Source organism: Schistocerca serialis, chromosome 2, assembly GCF_023864345.2.
Source record: "Schistocerca serialis cubense isolate TAMUIC-IGC-003099 chromosome 2, iqSchSeri2.2, whole genome shotgun sequence".
Classification (NCBI taxonomy): domain Eukaryota; kingdom Metazoa; phylum Arthropoda; class Insecta; order Orthoptera; family Acrididae; genus Schistocerca; species Schistocerca serialis.
The window spans coordinates 648,953,585-648,975,091 of NC_064639.1; the positions used below are offsets into that span (position 1 = coordinate 648,953,585).

Here is a 21,507-nt window from a genome sequence, read left to right on the forward strand (position 1 = left end):
ATTTGTCTTTTGACTATTTACTGCGAATATTTCCTCGTTTTACGACATGATATGGCGACAGTACGAAACGGACAGTGATACAGTCAGAAAGTCTTTAATTCATTGATTAAATGTCAAATAATACGCACGTAGACTGATCCTTCAGCAAACAGTGTGGAGACACCCGATCACTTTTCTTGCAAATTTGAGTCTGGCTAGTTAAACTATTCATTTTCGTTCAAAGGATACACTGATTGCCGTGAAGTCCCATAGTGCTAAGAGCCATTTGAACCATTTGATACACTGATTCAGGAGAATACACTAACGCAAATTGAAATAGGCAGGGCAGACCTTTTCACTTGCGTAACTACTGTGTAGTAAGATTCTCAAGATTCCGCAGGCGTCGCTTTGAACAGGCTTCCAGCAGAACTGAAAAATATGAGTGATAAACTGTTCGAATCAACGTTAAAATGCTTTCTTGAGACACAGGCAATCTGTATAGCAGTTCAGTTTCTTTCATTGAAATGACTTACTTACTTTCTTAGGCAATCCATAACTTATTTTCATTTATAATCTTTTTTTTTATTTTAACACTCAGTACACAATATTAGTTAAGCTTTTGACGGCCTGTTGAATAGCACACTGGAACTCAAAATAAATAACTTCCTTGTTCTTGGCTTCAGAAAGATATGTCCGTCAAAACTATCTGTTTGACGGAAGCCATATTTTTGATTGCCTGTGCCTGCCGGTCAGCCTGTTTACATTTTCAAAACTCAAATTGAAACTATGAGGAACAAAGCTATCCACATCGTAAATTCTAAGATAGCGCACAACATAGTAAATAAGTTATCACTAAAAGCCAGAAACAGAACTGTGGAGTAATTCAGGCTGCTTAGTCTTAGAAGTTATTAATAAAAACTTCAAATATCATACTCCACATCATGTGTTGTAACACTGTCCTTAACCCTGGATGCTGAGTGGTGCAGTAATGTCCCTCCTTTACAGTACTCAACGTGGACAAAGCAGCCCTGCGAGAGCTCAACTTGAACTTTCAGAGAGCTCTACCCGCCACTATTCCTGTCAAAAAGGAGGAGCGCATCGCCGTTGCTCGAGACGTCAAGCGCTTCTATTTTGATAACCAGCCGCTAGACGAATCTACAATTGATCTGTACGCTGACGTAAGTTGTTATCTTAATGTATGACCAAATGTATAAAAGTATCGTTATATTACAAGGCGCTCAGAACAATAAGGACCTAAAGCACAACATCATCGATTGTAATGCTTCTGATAATTGTTGATCTCATACTGAGTTCGGTTTATCTGTGCTGTGGGCCCATATTGTACATATGAACATTCACGAAATTTTCTTTCACTGGTTCTCCTGATATTCGCTGAAAGGTGGGCACGACAGTTGTGAGCTTCAGGCCCTTATCGTCCTCAGCACCTCATATGTAATATACAAAAAAATAACGACGTGTGTAGAAAATATTTTCTAGACACCTTTCACAAAATCAATGGAACAATAAAATAAATAAGAATTTCACACCACTCAGTCACATCTCACAAGTGTTAAGGAATTTTCTCAGTCAGTGCATTATTATTAAAAATAATTTGTTTTTCATTTAGTATTCTGAGGCATTTCTTACAGAAATCGTATTTTTAACAGAAATTTAAAACTACCAGTAAAAGATACGCTATGTAAACCTCTCAACTCTCATCCAGTTTATAACCGAAATTGTCGTTCTGGTGACCACTATATACTAATATTTATTATTCTATAAAGAGTTGCTAGGTTTATACGTGGATCACTGTATTATTCGTGCCATGTTACGAAAGGGTAAGAAATGTGCTACGTACTGTGTATTTCTTGCAGAATGAAGATACATAATTATGTGCCGCTATTACGGAAACTTATCACACTATTTTATACAAATAGCCTCATTTAGAGCTTATTCAACACTTCGACACTGTAGTTGATCCACTACTAGTCTTACAATATGTAGACAGCCTTTCTCCACAATGAAATGACCATGGTCCAATGTGGCAGCTATGTGTGAACGTAAAGAAAGTAAATGATACTTTCAGTAAAATAAAAGATTGTTTCTCAGTAAAATGACTGTTATCTGATTTACGAAAACCGCAGTTCACGTGGTATGTACAAGACAGAGCGAAATTTGGACAACAATAGTAGTAGCTGGGTGGTAGGCAACATGAAAAAAATGAATGCTCAAAGGTCATCCATGTACATGCTGATGAGAACGTGGGCTGGAAATCATATATTTCAGGTTTATAAAGTCGGCTGCTTTTGGTTTATGTGTGACAGGTCGGATAGTTTACTTTCGATGCTGCCGTTCCTTATAGTCGAAATGAATAGTCGTACGACAAATATACATTACTCTTAAAGAACACCGATAATGATTTGGAGATACTCATTGCTCTTGTCATCAACTCTTTGAATACATAAGCTTAGTATTAGCGTAAAGTATAATATCTGTGTAATGCATTTGTCCTCTTATTACGTGCGACGGTATTGAGAACATGAAATAAAAGCACAACTGTAACACCCATAACTGTAGCAGTAGGAAGAAAACGATGAACAATATTAATTACCAGAGGCTTCATCTGGCTACAGTACAAAATTACTGATCAAATGAGTAGTTGGCGAGGAGCATTAAGAAGAAATTAAACAGTCAAATTCGATACTTCTTACTTGACAACTACTTCGACAATGCAGATGAACTGTTGTATAGATAATGTGTATGAAATATCTTTTGATAATAACATGTAAAACACTGTTCTGTCAAAATGTTTTGTTGTTGTTGTAGTCTTCAGTCCAAAGACTGGTTTGATGCAGCTTCCCATGCTACTCCATCATGTACCAGCCTCTTCATCTCTGAGTAACTATTGCAACCTATATCATTCTGAGTCTGTTAACTGTATTCATCTCTTGGTCTAGTTCTATGATTTTTACCCCCCTCACACACCACCCCAACACACACATCCCTCCAGTAGTAAACTGGCGATCTCTTGATGCCTCACAATGGTTCAAAAATGGCTCTGAGCACTAAGGGACTTAACTTCTGAGGTCATCAGTCCCCTAGAACCTAGAACTACTTAAACCTAACTAACCTAGGGACATCACACACATCCATGCCCAAGGCAGGATTCGAACATGCAACCGTAGCGGTCGCGTGCTTCCAGACTGTAGCACCTAGAACAGCTCGTCCACTGCGTCCGGCCCTCAGAATGTGTCCAGCCAATCGATTCCTTGCTTTAGTCAGGCTGTACCAGAAATTTCTCTTCTCCCCAGTTCTTTTCAGTACCTCCGCATTACTTACGAGATCTACCCATGTAATCTCCAGCATTCTTCTGCAACGCCACACTTCAAAAGCTTGTATTCTCTTCTCGTCTAAACTATTTATCATCTATGTTTCACTTCCATACATAGCTACAATCCATACTCGACGTTAACAAATTTCTCTTCAGGAACTCTTTCCTTGACATCGCCGGTCTACATTTTATATCCTCTCTACATCCAACATCATTAGTTATTTTGCTGCCCAAATAGCAAAACTCATTTAGTACTTTAAGCGTCTCCTTTCCTAATCTAATTCCCTTGTCATCACCCGATTTAATTATGCTAGTTTAGCTTTTGTTGATGTTCATCTTACATCCTACTTTCAAGACAATGTCCATTCAGTTCAGTTGCTGTTTCAATTCTTTGCTCGCTCTGACAGATTACAATGTTCTCGGCAGACCTCAAGGTTTTTGTTCTTCTCCTTGGATTTCAATTGCTACTTCCAATTTTTCTTTTGTTTCCTTTCGTACTTGCTCGGTATTGAGATTGAACCACATCGGGGATAGGCCACAACCCTGTCTCATTCCCTTCCCAACACCTGCTTCTCTTTCGTGCACCTCTACTCTTATAACTGCCATCTGGTTTCTGTACAAATTGTAAATAGCGTTTCACTCCCTATATTTTACTCCATCCACCTTCATAATTTGAAAACGAGTATTCCAGTCAACATTGTCAAACCCCTCCTCCAAGCCTACTAATGCTATAAACGTAGTTTTGCCCTTCCTTAACCTATCTTTTAAGATAACTCGTAGGGTTACAATTGCCGCGCGTGTTCCTACATTTCTCGGGAATACAAATTGATCTTCCTCGAGGTCGCCTTTTGCCAGATTTTTCATTCGTCTGTAAAGGATTCGTGTTAGTGTTTTGTAGCCGTAATTCATTAAACTGATAGTTAGGTTACTATCACATCTGTCAATAGCTGCTTCCTTTGGAATTGGAATTATTATATTCTACTTCATGTCTGAGGAAATTTCATCTGTCTCATATATCTTCCTCACCGATTGGATGGATATTGTCATCGCAGGCTCTCTTAAGTTTACCAGTAATTCTAAGGGAATGTTGTCTACTCCCAGGAGCTTCTTTTGACAGATCTTTCAGTGCTTTGTCAAATTCTTCACGCAATATCATATCTCCTATTTCATCCTCATCTACGCCCTGTTCCATTCCCATAATATTGATCTCAAGAACATCACCCTTGTGTAGACCCTCTATATAGTCCTTGCACCTTTCTACTTCCCCTTCTTTGCTTAGGACTGGTTTTCCATCTCAGCTCTTGATATTCATACAGGTTGTTTTCTTTTCTCCAAAGGTCTTCTTAATTTACTTGTAGGCGGCATCTGTCATGCCTCTAGTGATACATGCTTCTACATCCTTATATTTTTCCTCTAGCCATTCCTGCTTAGCCATTTTGCACTTCCCATCGATCTCATTTTTGAGACGTTCCTTTTCCTTTTCAACTACTTAATGTACTGTATTTTTATATTTTCTCCTTCCATCAATTAAATTCAATATGTCTTGTATTACCTTTGGATTTGTACCAGCCCTCGTCCTTTTAGCTACTTGATTCAATGTTGGCTTCACTTTTTCATCTCTCAAAGCTATCCATTCTAATTCTACTATATTCCTTTCCCCTTTCTTGTCAATGCTCCTTTTGAAAGTCTCCACATCCTATGGTTCTTTCAGTTTATCCAGGTCCCATATCCTTAAATTTTTGCCCTATTGCAGTTTCATCAGTTTTATTCTACAGTTGACAACCAATAAATTGTGATCAGAGTTCACGTCTGCCCCTGGAAAAGTCGTACAATTTAAAACCTGGTTCCTGAATCTCTGTTTTACCATTACATAATCTGTCTAAAATCTTCCGATGCCTCCAGGCCTCTTCCACTTATACAACCTTCTTTCATGATTCTTAAACCAAGTGTGAGCAATGATTGAGTTATGCTCTGTGGAAAATTCTACCAGACAGTTTCCTCTTTCATTACTTACCCCCAGTCCATATTCAACTACTACTTGTCTTCCTTGTCCCTCTATCGAATTCCAGCACCCCATGACTATTCAATTGTCGGTTAATTGACTCAATAATTACTTTAATTTTATCATAGATTTTTACAATCTCTTCGTTATCTGCGGACCTAGTTGGCATATAAGCTTGTACTACTGAGGCAGGAGTGGCCTTCGTGTCTACCTTGGTTAAAATGATGTGTTCACTATGCTGTTCGTAGTAGTTTATCCGCGTTCCTAATTTTTTATCCGTTATTAAACGTACTCACGAATTACCCGTATTTGACTTTTTATTTACAACCATATATTCACCTGACCAGAATTCTTGTTCCCCATGCCATCGAACTTCACTAATTTACATTATATCAAACTTTAAACTATCCATTTCCTTTTTTAAATCTAACCTACCTGCCTGATTAAGGGATCTGACATTCCACTCTCCGATCCGTAGAACGCTAGTTATGTTCCTGATAGTGACATCCTACTGACTAGTCCCCACCCAGAGATCCAAATGAGGGTCTATTTTACCTCCGGAATATTTTACCCAAGGGGATTCCATCATCATTTAACCACACAGTAAAGCAGCATGTCCTTGGGAAAAATTACGGCTGTAGTTTCCCTTGATTTGAGACGTTCGCAGTAACAGCACAGCAAGGTAGTTTTGGTTTATGTTACAACGCCAGAGCGGTCAATCATCCAGAATGTTGCCCCTGCAACAATTGAAATGGTTGCTGCGTCTCTTCAGGAATCACACATTTCTCTGGTCTCTCAATAGATACCCCTCCATTGTGGTTACGGTATGGCTATCCATATCGCTGAGACATGAAAGCCTCCCTACCAACAGCAAAGTCCATGGTTCACAGGGGTAGGGGCAACATGTTTATTAGTACATAATTTAACACAACAAAATAAAAACAATATACTTTTTTCTTTTACTGTGTATTTCAGCTTAATGTGTTTACGATCATGCTTTCTTAAACTGTCATGTGGACTCCCCGTTTACATATAACAAAAGCGAGTCATTTAAGTGAATTGGCTGCTCTTTACTTTCTGCAAAATTAATCTTTTCATTTTCACTAGGACATATTGTCAAGATAGACGTACTTGTGAAGTCTATTAATTCGCTTCTGCATATATAAAGTGCCACCTAAAACATAAGGAGAAAAATGTGGATGACCATCTGTCGATCAAGCATTGGACAAAACAAACTGATGTTACATAAATGTTGATGTCTAACCTGATGGCAGAAGATTTAGAAAGCGCAACATATCTCCCAAGGAGTGTGCCTACACTACGCTTGTCCGATTTTGGAGTAATGACACGAGGTAAGGGATCCTTACTCGGTAGGACTGACAAAGACATCCGACAAGTTCACAGAAGGGCAGCTCGTTTTGTATTATCTCGAAATAGTGGAGAGGTTATGACGAATATGTTATACGAGTTGGGGAGGCAATCATTAAGAAAAAAGGCTTTTTTCGTTTGGCATCAGATTTCCAGGAGTTGCAATCGCCAGCTTTTTTCTGCGAATGAGAAAATGTTTTGTTGACGCCCATCCATTTAACATATAAAAAGAAGTACTCATTGTAATAAAATAAGAGAAATCAGAGATCGCACGAAAGAAAATCATGCTATATTTTTCCAATGTACTATTCGATACTGGAACTCTTGAGAAATAGTCTCAAAGTGCTTTTGTGAGCCTACTGGCAAACATTTAACTGTAAATTGCTGCCTAGTCATTGAGATGTAGATGTACATGATGTATAAAATGAATTTTAAACTATATATGTGATGTATTCATTAACTTTAACATTAATGATGTGTACACACCTTGTAAACTGACGAGTTGCACATCATTTCCAAGATCATTTAAATGATCAATGTAACCTCTAAGTAACTAACTTCCTGCAATTAGAAAACAGTGTTACTCTTAATGTATTTCAGTTTCATTCAGAATTTGGAAGATATTAACATAAAATTGAGTAAAACATTGCAATGTTATTTTTATTAACAGCTCCATGCAGACCTTGTCACCATATACCCCTCGGTGGTAACGGCTAGGATTCTCTCTTCCATGCCTGCGGCTCAGCCTACCTACTTCTATCACTTCGACGTCACTACAAAACTTAATGTTTTTAAGAAACTGTATGGAGAGCAGTTTTCAGGTAAGTAGCCGTCACTTCCCCTTAATAATTAATTTATTCTGACGTTTCTGACAAAGGCAAGGAAAAAGCCACTTAACATTCCACTGACAGTTATATCAAGAAGGCTTATTTTGAATTTGTAATACTTAACGCTTTCCTAAGCATATTAAATTTCCTTCTCCATCAGAAAATGGCGTATTGTAGTTGTGATGAAATTATGGGCCAGGTTACATGTTAAGAAAGAGGTAGGCAGAGTGTAGTATTAGTAGTAGCTTTATTCATCTGTAGATTTATTTTTACAAAGATATAGGACATGTCAAAGTATTTACAGGTTTAGACAAATTTAAAATAGGCTAATTCGGGTAGACATATATTTACAGACCTTTAGTTAGGCATAATCATTAGATTTACTCCTGGTATACAATACTCTTTTTAAAAATAACTTATTAAATAAAGTAATGTCACACCATCACTCATACCTCACTATCAGTCGCTGAACACACTATACACACATTGTTTCATAACACTTCACCCAATACACACAAACATACACACACATACACACACACACACGCACACACACACACACACACACACAAAAACTGGTGATCTCTGGGCCACTTTCTGTACTGCAACTTCCCATTTGCTAACCTGAAAAACTGAGTCAGCATCCCTCCCTAATGAGTGAGTTGTTGGGCTCAGGAAGAGGAAGAGGTGTTAATATTGTGCTATGCATAGCTTGGGGGTAAGTATTTCTAGAAAGGAAAAAAGAAGGAAGAAACATAAGTGAAGGTGTTATGTGGAGTGTTGGATGTTTTATAATCATTATTATTGTTATTTATTTCTACAACACTGTTAATCAAACCCCTACTCTGTTTTATCTAAATAGTCCTTCAATGTATAAAATGTACTGCATAACAGTACTTTACAGCTGCCTTTTTAAATAAGTGTATTTTTGCTATTTCTGTAATCTCTTTTGATAATTAATTGTACAGATTTGTTCCCTGGTAGAAAATGCTGTTTTGAGTTTTATGTTTATTTTTTCTTGGCAAATGTAATTTGAGTCTATCCTTATTGCATGGTCATGGACAGAACTGTTTGTGCAGTAATTACCAATGTTACTTTTGATGTGTATAACTGACCGGTAAATGTATTCATGTGGAGCGGTTAAAACACCCAGTGTCTTAAACAGATCTTTACAGTGAGCTCGACTAGTATTTTGGTTGTTATTCTTATGGCTCTTTTGTGGAGTTTGAAAATTATGTTTCCATTTTGTGCGTTTGTTCCCCAAGAAGGAATGCCATAGCTAAGAATTGAGTGTACTTATGAATAATATGTAACTAAAAGACACTGCATGTTACACATTGATGATAGAATTCTATGGGCATAAGATGCTGATGACATTCGGTTTGAAACTACCTTTGTGTGTTCACACCACTCAAACTGAGAATCAATATTCATTCCTAGAAATTTAGCATTTGTTACACAGTCTATAGAGGTGCCATCTACATTTAATTTAACAATGTTATTATCCTCTTTAAACTGAAATTCATGGCATTATATTTTTTATGTTCAATGTCACTTTTCTGCTTACTGACCAGTCATACACTTTTTTGCTTACTGACCAATCATAAACTTCCTTGACAGTTCCGTTTGCTTTCTTGGCAAGGAGTTCTCTTGTTTTCTCAATGACTGTAATACTGATGTCATCAGTAAACAGAATTTTTTCACCCTGAGTAACACTACTAGGAAAGTCATTGATGTATATCATGAATAGTATTGGTCCTAATATGCTACCTTGCAGAACCACTATATTAATGTCTTTTGGTTCTGATAAGTGTTTTACTAAATGTTTAGATCTATTTGAAGTATGTGGTACCTCTACTCTTTGTACTCTATGTGCTAGATGTGACCGAAACCAATCATTAGCTACCACTCTTATTCCTAATTCTTCTAATTTATTTAATAGAATCTTATGGTGGACTGTATAAAACGCCTTACAAAAATCCAAAAATAGGCCTGTGGCACACTCATCTTTATCCAGAGTATCAAGTACAACTTTTGTGAATTCTACTATGGCTGACTCAGTATTTTTGCCACTTCAGAAACCAGACTGTAATTCACTTAAGGGATTGTATTTATTCAGGTAATTCATTAATCTGTCTTTCATAATTGCTTCTATAATTTTTGAGAATCCTGACAGCAGGGAAAAGGGCCAGTAATTTTCTATGTTTTCTGCATTACCTTTCTTAAGCAAAAGTACAACTCTTGCCTGTCTTAACTGCTCTGGAAATGTCCCTGATGTGAAGGGTTAATTTATTATATTTGTTAAGGGCCCTTGTATAACCCCTATGCATTGTTTCAGTACACACATTGGTACTTCATCTAAGCCTACTGACTTTATATTTTAGTTTTTGAACAGTTTTATTGACTTCAATCTCTGTGGTTGGAAGTTCAACATTATTTACAGGTGTTTCATTTGTTTTGGGGAATTTTTGCTGTACCTTCTCGGCGACACTTGAATAATTATCGTTTAAATAATTTGCTAAATTTTGCGGATCATTTATCACCTTATCCCCCTCCCTTACCAGTATGTTATAATGTGATTGTTTGCTTCTCCCCGTTTCCTTTGTTATAACATCCCAGACTGCTTTGCTTTCATTCTCTGCATTATATATTATTTTGTCATTAAATGACTTTTTTGCATCAGTCAGCACCTTCCTACAGATATTTTTGTATCTATGATAGAAATGTAAGTATTCTGGATCATTGTGAATCATTTTCATGGAACTCATGTTCAAGTGTTTGGGAGGACTTCTTAATATCTGCTGTTACCCATCTGTTTTTGTGAGATGTTGATACACAGATGCATACTTTTGGAAATGGTTTTCAAAGTTCAGTTTAAACAATGTGGAGAATTTAGAGAATTTCATATTCACATTGGTTTCCTTATACACTTTACCCAGCTTTGTTTCCCTAGTTCTTTTGAAAAATCTTTTATTTTGATTTATGATAAAAGTCGTTTGGAGGCTTGTAGCTTAGGGAATGTTTACTGTCGTTATTTGACGGAGATGGTCTGATAGTCCGAGATATTTTACTGCTACGTCACCTTTTTCCCTATCCGTATTTGTGGCCACATGCTCAATTACTGAGGCAGTCATTGTAGTAACCCTTGTCGCACTATTGACCAATAGGGACATGCCAAAACTCTGGAGGAATTTTATGAAGGTGCTGCTGGATTCACTTGTGATATTAGTGTTGATAATGTACCCACACGGAATTATGTTGACCTTTGTACCTGAGACTTTATCTAGAATTTCTGTTAATTTATTGAAAAAAGTGTCCACACTACCACTGGGAGATCTACACACACAAAATGATTAATTGCTTTGTGACATCAAGCCCTGTTAATTCAATAGCTGATATTTCAAAGTGTTTGTCTTCACTTACTGTACTGAGGCCATGTCTTGATTTGAACTGTGTTTCTTTTCTGATATAAATGCGTGATCCTCCATCCCTTGGAATAGTTCTGTAGTAAGAGTTTGCCCTTTCATGCAATAATAACATTACATGTTGGATTTCTGCGTCTCTACACCAGTGCTCAGTAACACAAACTACAGTGCAGTCCAAACATTGGAGCTCAACTTCTAATAGTTGTATTTTATTTTTTAATTATTGCATGTTGCATGAGGATTGTTAAGTCTGTGAAATTCCCCGTGTTACTCTTTCCAGTGTTTTTTTTTTGTGACATCTGGTATGTGTGGTATTTGAAGTGTTAAAATATAGCTTGTGAGTGATTGTTTCAGTATTTTTTAAACTGCTAGAGATACTCTCTAGGAAGGGGAACATGTTGTCGGGATTTATCCTACAAAAGACTTACTTTTCTCACCTATGACAACAGGTATTTGACATGTGTGGCCCGAGATTCACCCCCTGTACTTTCATGAATCAGCTGTACCAATCTCCCCTTCCCAGTCCTGTTTAGGTGAAGGCCATGTGTTGATAGTCCCGACAGGCACCAGAGAAACATGAGCAAAGTTGCTGTCCTCAGAGCCATCCCTAATCCCACATTGATTCGCCCCACAGCTACATCAAGGTGTGGTCGACCATGTCGCCGAAACAGCTCCACAAAATTTACGTCGGTGCCATGAGTCAGGGAAGCTATGTCGTCCAAGTGACCACCTATGTCATATGCCCCATCCCTGTCCAAACGGTTTCCCGCCCCACTCACTATCACTACATGGTCTTCTTTTGGAAAGGCCTTACATAAGGCAAAGGCAAGGAAAGAACCACTTAACATTTTACTAACAGCGATATCGTGAAAGTTTATTTTGAATTTCTAATATGTAACGCCTTCCCAAGTATATATAGTTTTTCTTCTCCATCAGAAAATGGCGTCTTGTAGTTGTGATGAAATTATGTGCCAGATTAAACGTTAAGAAAGAGGTAGACAGAACGTTAGCTTAAGAGACTGGAGAAACTGTTGCAAAAATCCAATTTTAGTAATATAAATTTCATAGCAAACGATCAGTTTACTCCAGATTTACAGTTGCGGTTGTGGTATTAAGTCCGCAGCCAGTTTAATAGAAATCTCCTCACAAGTCTATCACGTGCAAATCTTGTCATCTTCGGATAAATGCTCCAATCTGCAGTCACTTGGCACTGCTTTCTCTAGTGAACCTAGAACATTCTCTGCAATTTTGACCTGCCACACGTCCCTCCATAACTAAACTGCCGATCCCATCATTCCTCAGCAATGTTTACCTCCCACACGTCCCTCCATTACTAAACTGACGATCCCATCATGCCTCAGCACACGTCATATCAATAGCTAGCTCTTTTAGTCAAGTTGTGCCACAAATTCTTCCACAAATCAATCAATCAATACACCCTCGTATTTTGTCTATTTATCCATTTAATTTGAACACTCTTGTATAGCATCACATTTCAAGAGCTTCTACTGTCTTCTTGTCTGAACTGCTTGTTGTCCACATTTTATTTCCGTAAAAGACTATGCTTCAGACAAATACACTCAGAAAAGATTTCCTATGGCTTAATTTTGTATTAAGAGCTGCAAGTCTTTTTTATTCACAAACACTTTTCGTGATACAGTCAGTCTTCATTTCTTTTTTTCCTCTACTTTGCCTGTCATCAGTTATTTTGATGCCCAAAGAGCAAAACTCATGTACTATTTTTAGAGTCTCATTTCCTAGTCTACGAGGGCAGTTCAATAAGTAATGCAACACATTTTTTTCTGAAGCAGGGGTTGTTTTATTCAGCATTGAAATAGACCAGGTTATTCCCCAATCTTTTAGCTACACAACACCATTTTTCAACGTAATCTCCATTCAATGTTACGGCCTTACGCCACCTTGAAATGAGGGCCTGTATGCTTGCACGGTACCATTCCATTGGTCGATGTCGGAGCCAACGTCGTACTGCATCAATAACTTCTTCATCATCCGCGTAGTGCCTCCCACGGATTGCGTCCTTCATTGGGCCAAACATATGGAAATCCGACGGTGCGAGATCGGGGCTGTAGGGTGCATGAGGAAGAACAGTCCACTGAAGTTTTATGAGCTCCTCTCGGGTGCGAAGACTTGTGTGAGGTCTTGCGTTGTCATGAAGAAGGAGAAGTTCGTTCAGATTTTTGTGCCTACGAACACGCTGAAGTCGTTTCTTCAATTTCTGAAGAGTAGCACAATACACTTCAGAGTTGATCGTTTGGCCATGGGGAAGGACATCGAACAGAATAACCCCTTCAGCGTCCCAGAAGACTGTAACCATGACTTTACCGGCTGAGGGTATGGGTTTAAACTTTTTCTTGGTAGGGGAGTGGGTGTGGCGCCACTCCATTGATTGCCGTTTTGTTTCAGGTTCGAAGTGATGAACCCATGTTTCATCGCCTGTAACAATCTTTGACAAGAAATTGTCCCCCTCAGCCACATGACAAGCAAGCAATTCCGCACAGATGATTCTCCTTTGCTCTTTATGGTGTTCGGTGAGACAACGAGGGACCCAGCGGGAACAAACCTTTGAATATCCCAACTGGTGAACAATTGTGACAGCACTACCAACAGAGATGTCAAGTTGAGCCTGAGTTGTTTGATGGTGATCCGTCGATCATCTCGAACGAGTGTGTTAGCACGCTCCGCCATTGCAGGAGTCACAGCTGTGCACGGCCGGCCCGCACGCGGGAGATCAGACAGTCTTGCTTGACCTTGCGGCGATGATGACACACGCTTTGCCCAACGACTCACCGTGCTTTTGTCCACTGCCAGATCACCGTAGTCATTCTGCAAGCGCCTATGAATATCTGAGATGCCCTGGTTTTCCGCCAAAAGAAACTCGATCACTGCCCGTTGTTTGCAACGCACATCCGTTACAGACGCCATTTTAACAGCTCCATACAGCGCTGCCACCTGTCGGAAGTCAATGAAACTATACGAGACGAAGCGGGAATGTTTGAAAATATTCCACAAGAAATTTCCGGTTTTTTCAACCAAAATTGGCCGATAAAAAAAATGTGTTGCATTACTTATTGAACTGCCCTCGTAATTCACTCATTGTAATGAGATTTAATTCGACTACATTGCATTATCATTGTTTTATTTTTCTTGATGTTCATCTTATAGTCATAAATTTCTGATTTCTTCAAGGCAGGGGCTATCTGTAGTATTGTGAACACCGAATAAATTTTCAACTGCCGAAATCGCTAAAATCATCTGTTCGTACAGATGACCGGTTTCGGCAATTCTCTGTTGCTATCTTAGGATCTATGTTGACATCATTACACGATATCCTCCTTCTGTACAATGGATGTCGTTATTGCTATAGCTCAAGTCCCCATTTCAGAGTAGCACTTGCAATCCACATCCTCAAATGGTTTAAATGGCTCTGAGCACTGTGGGACTTAACATCTGAGGTTATCAGTCCCCTAGAACTTAGAACTACTTAAAACTAACTAACCTAAGGGCATCACACACATCCATGCCCGAGGCAAGATTTGAACGTGCGACCGTAGCGGTCGCGCGATTCCAGACTGAAAAGCCTAGAACCGCTCGGCCACACCGGCCGGCCCCACGTTCTCAGTTATTCGCTGAATGCATTCTAATTTCTTTTTCCCCCTACAGTTTTAATCATCTACAGCTCTCTTTAATACCACTGCAGGTATTTCCTGATGTCTTAAGAGATTCCATACCATCCTGTCCTTTCCTCTTGCCAGTGTTTTCTATATATATTCATTTCCTCGTCGATTTTACAGAGAACCTCCTCATTACTTAGCTTATCGAACCACCTAATTTTCAACATTCTTCTTTAGAGCCACATCTCAAATGCTACTTTGTACTTACGTTTTTCGTTCCTACTTCAGTGATTGCCCTTTTTAGAGATGTCCATCCCTCTTCAGCTGAACTGCCTACTGAAATATTCCTTGTATCTGTATATATAGCCTCTGAGAGCTTCATGCGTATCTCTACTTTACTTAGTACTTCTGTATCCCACTTCTTTGCGCATTTACGCTTCCTAAATGCTCTCTTAAATTAAGCCTACTCTTTATCACATCTAAATTGTGATGTGAATCTGCAGATTCTCTAGGGTACGTCTTAAAATCCAGTACCTGGATTCGGAGTCTCTGCCTGTCCAAGATGTAATCTAACTGAAATCCCCTGTATCTCTTGGCCCCGAGTATACCTCCTGCCGTTGTGATGCTTGAACGGAGTATTCGCTACGACTAGCTAAATGTTATTGCAGAACTTAATTAGATTTTCTCCTCTCTCATTCCTAGTACCAACCCCATATTCTGCCGTACCCCTTTCTTCCGCTTCTGCCCCTACAACGGTTTTGCAGTACTTTCTCTACCTCTTCATCTTCCGTCTGCGACATCGTTATGTATAACTCAGCTCTCGCTGTCGGTGTTGGTTTGCTGTCGATTAACTGAAATGCTCGCAGAAACTCACTCTGTTCTGCGTTCCTATTCGTTATGAATCGTTCTGCCATATCCGCTGCTGTTGATATTACGCTTTACTCGTCTGACTTGAAGTCCTTCTCTTCATTTCACTTCACGATTCAGCCTTAGAATTTCCATTTGCAGATATTCTGGTTTACCTACCGTGTTCAATCTTCCGACATTCTGCGCACCGTCTCGTAGAACATTTCCCTTTCGTTGGTTATTCAGTCTTGTTCACTTTCTCCTTGGCAGTCTCCTCCCGGAAATCCGAATGGGGGAATATTCCGGAATATTTTGCCAACGGAGAGATCATCGTGACACTTTTTCAGTTACAGACCACATGATCTGTGGATACACATCGTGTGTCTTCAATGCAGTGGTTTCCATTGTCTTCTGCATCGCCAATCCGTTTATCATTGCTGATTTTTCCTTCTTTAAGGATAGTTTCCGATCCCAAGGGCAAGAGACTGCCCTGAATCTCTGCCTGGCTGTTGACTGAATGAGTGTGACTCCCTTTGCCGGAATCGTTTGGCCGCCATTGCTGATGATTTTTATTCACAATTCAAGCGGTGGCGGGCTTCGAAACTGGGACTGAGGGCAGAGAACAGACAACAGAAAAACTAATGCTATAAATCCTTGTTTGCCTCCTTTTAACCTATCCTCTAAATTACGACTTACGTTCAGTATTGTTTCACCTATCCTTACATTTGTCAGGAACCCAAATAAATCGTTTCCGAAGTCATCTTATACTAGTTTTCTTTCATTTTTCTGTAAATACACACCAAGACAAAAAAAAAAATGCACCACGAAGCAATTATCCAAATAGAACGCAAATCGAGAGCTGTGACGTACGTACACAGAGAAACAAATGACTAAAGTTTCAAAAGAATTTTAAGATTTATTCAAGAGCTTCACAGTTTCAGAAAGACAATAATGCATTTGTCCTTCTCGCCTCCTTTGCCCCTAGTGCGAGCGATTATCGGCTTGGCATTGATTGATAGAATTGTCAGATGTTCTGCTAGGGGATATCACGCCAAATTCGGCCCAATTGAGGCATTAGATTGTCAAAATACCGAGCTGGTTTCAGTACCCTGTCCAGAATGCTCCAAAAGTTCTCGACTGGGGACACATACGGTGACCTTGATGCCCAAAGTACGATTTGGCAAGCACGAAGACAAGCGGTAAAAACTCTTGCTCTGTGACAGCGGACATTATTTTTCAGAAATGTAAGCCCAGAATGACTTGCCATGAAGATCAACAAAACGGGCGTAGAGTATTGTCGACGTACCGTTGTGGTGTAAGGGTGCGGCGGATGAAAACCGAAGGGATCTTGCCATGGTACGAAATGACACCCCTGGTTGTCGGGCGTATGGATAGTTACAGTTCGTTTGGTTTCCGCCGCCGTCCGGGGCCTCTCCAGATACGGCTTCGCTGGTTATCGGGGCTTAGTCCGAAGCGGGACTCATCATTGAAGATAATTCTACTCCAGTCAATGAGATTCCAGTCCCTAATGGCCAGCGAAAACGTGTCTGGGGCCACCCCGAACAGTAGTGGGATACCAAACAGGGTGTCACCCGCCGTACTGTCCGACAAACAGGGGTGAGTGTCGGGAATGCCATTTCATTTCGCCCCAAGACTGCTTTGGTTGACCTCCACGGTACCCTTACAGCACAGCGATGCGTTGACTATATTGTACGCCTCATTTGGTTGCCCTTCATAACAAGCCATCCTAGGCTTACATTTCAGCAAGATAATACCCACACGCCGGCCTGCGTGGCCGAGCGGTTCTAGGCGCTACAATCTGGAGTCGCGCGACCGCTACGGTCGCAGGTTCGAATCCTGCCTCTGGCATGGATGTGTGTGATGTCTTTAGGTTAGTTAGGTTTAAGTAGTTCTCAGTTCCAGGGGAATGATGACCGCAGCAGTTAAGTCCCATAGTGCTCAGAGCCATTTGAACCAATACCAACCCACACACTTTGAAAGTTTCTACTACTTGTCTTCGTGCTTGCTCGAACCTACCTTGGGCAACAAAGTTGCAGGATGTCTCACCAGCTGATAACGTTTGAATACTTATGGGCAGAGCCCTACGACCAGCTCGGTATTTTGACGATCTAGTGCGCCAACTGGGCAGAATTTCGCACGATGTCCCTTAGCAGGGCATCCGACAACTCTGTCAATCAATGCTAAACCGAATAACTGCTTGCATAAAGGTCAGAGGTGGATCATCTCGTTACTGACTTGCTCATTTTGTGTGGTTCTTTCTGTTCATTTTTATAGAGTAAAAATCCGCTTCGTTTGCTAGCAGTTTTCTTAATATACTCCATGACCGGTTTCTAAGCCTAAAGATACGTCTTTAGGTGCCATCATGCGTAGGCCTAGCAAAAATAGCGCTCCCTTGGACAGCACTTGAAGGTTTAAGCTTCGAAACCGGCCATGGAAAAAAATTAAGAAACATACAAGAAGCTGAGGCTGACTTTTGTTCTAGAAATATATTCCTCAATTGCGGATGTCCACCTGATGGAATGTCTTGTTCTCTTTCTCTTCAATAAATTATCCAGTTTTTCTGAAGCAGTAAGCAATTGTTTGTCTTGATGTGTACGTCCAATCTACCGATTTCCAGTCCATTCTGATAATTCTTTCATGTTTGCTTTCAGACGTATTAAATTCGGTACGGAATACGATGTTTAGTACTGGAGAGACACTGTATAGAGTCCCAGACGTTACATATAAACAGGCCTCTATATTCTCTATATCATCCTTTTGGACAGCAGAGCAGCGTGCGATTCGTCCGCCCACAAACTGAACCAACATAAAATTGCCTAATACTGCAACCGGTCACTGGCCAGAAAAACTGACGTCGTTTTTCGCTTAGTTCAGGGTTTGTATTTAGTATTTAGCTTTAAAACTGAGACCATTCTACTGAGTCTAGTAATGTTTAATTATCTGGTTGACCATGTCAACCTAACGAAATACATGGATAATCTTTAGGTAGTTGATTTTTTTATGGAGCTCTTTGCAATGCGCGAAGTCGATAAAGAGGCTCGATGAGTAATTTTGTAATTTCGTCACACTACAAAGCGCATTTCACTGAATTATTGCTTCACTCTCTACGTGGTAAATTTATCCTCACCACAGCAATGAATGGTTTGAAGACTGTATAATCTTGCTGTACAACAGTCCAACGCTGAAAGATACTAATTATATGAGGATTTTTCGGTCGCCAGTTGCGAAGGAGCAGTTTAATACGTCAGAATCTATTTTACTATTATTGAAATACAGTTATCTTGTTAACTATTTTGAAACTTCTACTTTCAATCAAGTTAGCTGCAAAATTGTAAAAGAAATCTTAAGAGCAATGTCAATGCGACCATTAAATTTCAGTAATATAAAAATACATTTACAGCTGCCTTTGCAGGAAAGTTAACATTACTTGAAGTTACAATTATATTTAACTACCGTGCTATTTGGAAAGTAATAAGATCTTTACAGAAAATTACAAAAAAGGGTAAAACAAAACAAGAAAAGATATATGATTTTCGGAGAATGCGTTTAAGTAATAATTTTAAGTAACTTCACCTATTCCACAGTGGCGTATGAAGTATGGACTGTGATGTTCACTACAGATCTACCCACTTATAGTTAGTAAAAGTTGTCGCCTTGTGTGTAGTAGCTGTTGTGGTGCCGTAGCTGACGTTTGCACAATGATAGCTGGCTAGGCTCTTCACATCTCCTTCTAAATGGAATTAATTTAGTACGACTTATTGCTTGCGGGAGCCATTGGTCTTGATGTAGTGTTGGTTCAAAATTCCACGGTAGATTAATATTGGATAATCTTGCTTTCCTAAATACAAAATTTCCAGAGAAAACTTTGCAACGTAAATGCCGCTGCCACCCGAATTTTCGGTCGAATTTACACAGTTTTAGCAGTCACAAAAATAATAACTTCGCCATACATGACACGGCTACGTCCGCACACAAGGCTACCCTGCCTCTGACTGTCATCTTGTTTATTTCCGCGCCATTCGGTGCCAAGGTGACCCACACAAAACGGTTTGAAAACCTATTTGAATCACCACATTCCTTATTAGCTTACTAAAAGGTTTAAGATATTTGTACGTCACCTAATTAGCTTACTCAAGCACTTACAATATTTCTAAGTAAGCGCTGAATATTACAGTCATTTTAACTATTATAAATGTGCGTTAATATGTTCTTAGTATCTTTAACAAACAATCATTCAGTTCTTTTAATAGGAATTTCAAAAACACTTCGAAATGTTGGTAAAATATATATCTCAAGTACTTATTTCTACTGTTACAGTTTAAGCGAATAATTTCAATACATTTTTCGTCGAATTTAAGCGATTACGTTCAAACAGCCTCGAAACAGATAACTTTCTCAACAACTGATTTTTCTAAAATATGCTTTACATTTGATAGTGAAATAAATAGTGAATGACACTTACGAAATGTCTTTTTCCGGCTGTTCACACGTGATATGTGTCAAATATACATAGGAGAAACGAAATGGCTAACAAATACAGAAATAATAGTGTGTCAGTTGCGTACTGAGTTTATAACTGATCTGCTACCTTGAGTTATTAGACTAAGCCCTGACATACGAAGCTATGGCCTGTTACGCTGATGTTTATAACCCTGTAATCAATTTGTGAACGTAAGCAAAAGAATTAGTCACAACAGCACTGACAGAAAATCGACTTAAGTGATATCCTGTGTAACTAAACATCTAACAATGTGTAATCACGCTTAAAAAGGCTCTAAGAATTGTTGTGCGGAAATGTGCTTACCTTAGGACGATTTCCCTTGAATGTAATCATATTAATCTGAAACTGATCTAGCACAGAAAACACGTCAATAAAACCCTGAATAACGACATAGAAGAACAATAAAATCTGCACGGACTGTTGCTAAAACTAAAAACCTAATTACCATGCTCTGCACAAATATTGCAAAAATGGTTCTAATGGCTCTGAGCACTATGGGACTTAACTTATGAGGTCATCAGTCCCCTAGAACTTAGAACTACTTAAACCTAACTAACCTAAGGACATCACACACATCCATGCCCGAGGCAGGATTCGAACCTGCGACCGTAGCTGTCTCGCGGTTCCAAACTGTAGCGCCTTGAACTGCCTGGCTCACAACTATTGCATGAAAACATCAATGTACATTGTATAAAAATGTGCTACTGCAAATTTCCGTCCTGGTGTCATCAAAGAACTTTCATTAAGTACACAGAGCGCAATATTTATTACTAATTCATGGGAGAATCTGTATATGACAAAATTAATTAATTTTATCTGTGGCTTTGATGGTCACTGAATTGACAATGGTGGATATTGGCAACAAGTATAAGGAGACCATAAATGAGTAACCACAAAGCTAAACTGATACTCTGTATTTAGTTCAAAATAATCAAATGTTACATGAACAACAATAATCGATTTTCAGTCAGTCACAGAAATGCAAGTGTCCTCTGCACGCATTGAAAACTAAAAACCAACAGGTCTCGGAAGACCCTAACGGTGCTGACCGGTCGCCGTGTCGTCCTCAGCCTATAGGCGTCACTGGATGTGGATATGGAAGGGCATGTGGCCAGCATCCCGTTCTCCCAGCTTTTGTCAGTTTTCGTGATCGGAGCCGCTTCTTCTCAGTTAAGTAGCTCCTTAATTTCCCCCACAAGGGCTGCGTGCAGCACGATTGTCAACAGCGGTCGACTGACTTGACGGTCACCCATCCAAATAGTAGCCAAGACCGACAGCGCTTAACTACAGTGATCTGACGCGGACCGGTGTTACCACTGCGGCAAAGCCATTGTCAGTATTGCATTGAATAACCATAAATACAGGAGAGAATAACGAAACTGAGAGCATAAAACACTGGATTAAATGACTACAACACGGTCCTCTAATCATCTTCCCCAATTTGCGAAATGTTATCGGTCTGTGAGCCTGTGTAATACCGCGTTACTAATTATTAGACCACGCTCGCAATTCGTCACCAATTCACTATGCGAAAAGATGGGAATTTATGTGTGCAAATAGCAAACTCTCCGTACT

The 21,507-nt window shown here is 39.4% G+C and overlaps 1 protein-coding gene across 1 annotated transcript in view; it reads left to right on the plus strand.

The window, feature by feature from the left end:
* The window catches only part of LOC126456308 (juvenile hormone esterase-like), an 84,188-nt gene that overhangs the window by 55,716 nt on the left and 6,965 nt on the right, over positions 1–21,507 (plus strand). The window contains exons 5-6 of the mRNA XM_050092059.1: positions 985–1,157; positions 7,351–7,501. Of these exons, the coding sequence (XP_049948016.1) occupies positions 985–1,157; positions 7,351–7,501 (324 nt within the window). The remainder of the gene's footprint in view (positions 1–984; positions 1,158–7,350; positions 7,502–21,507) is intronic.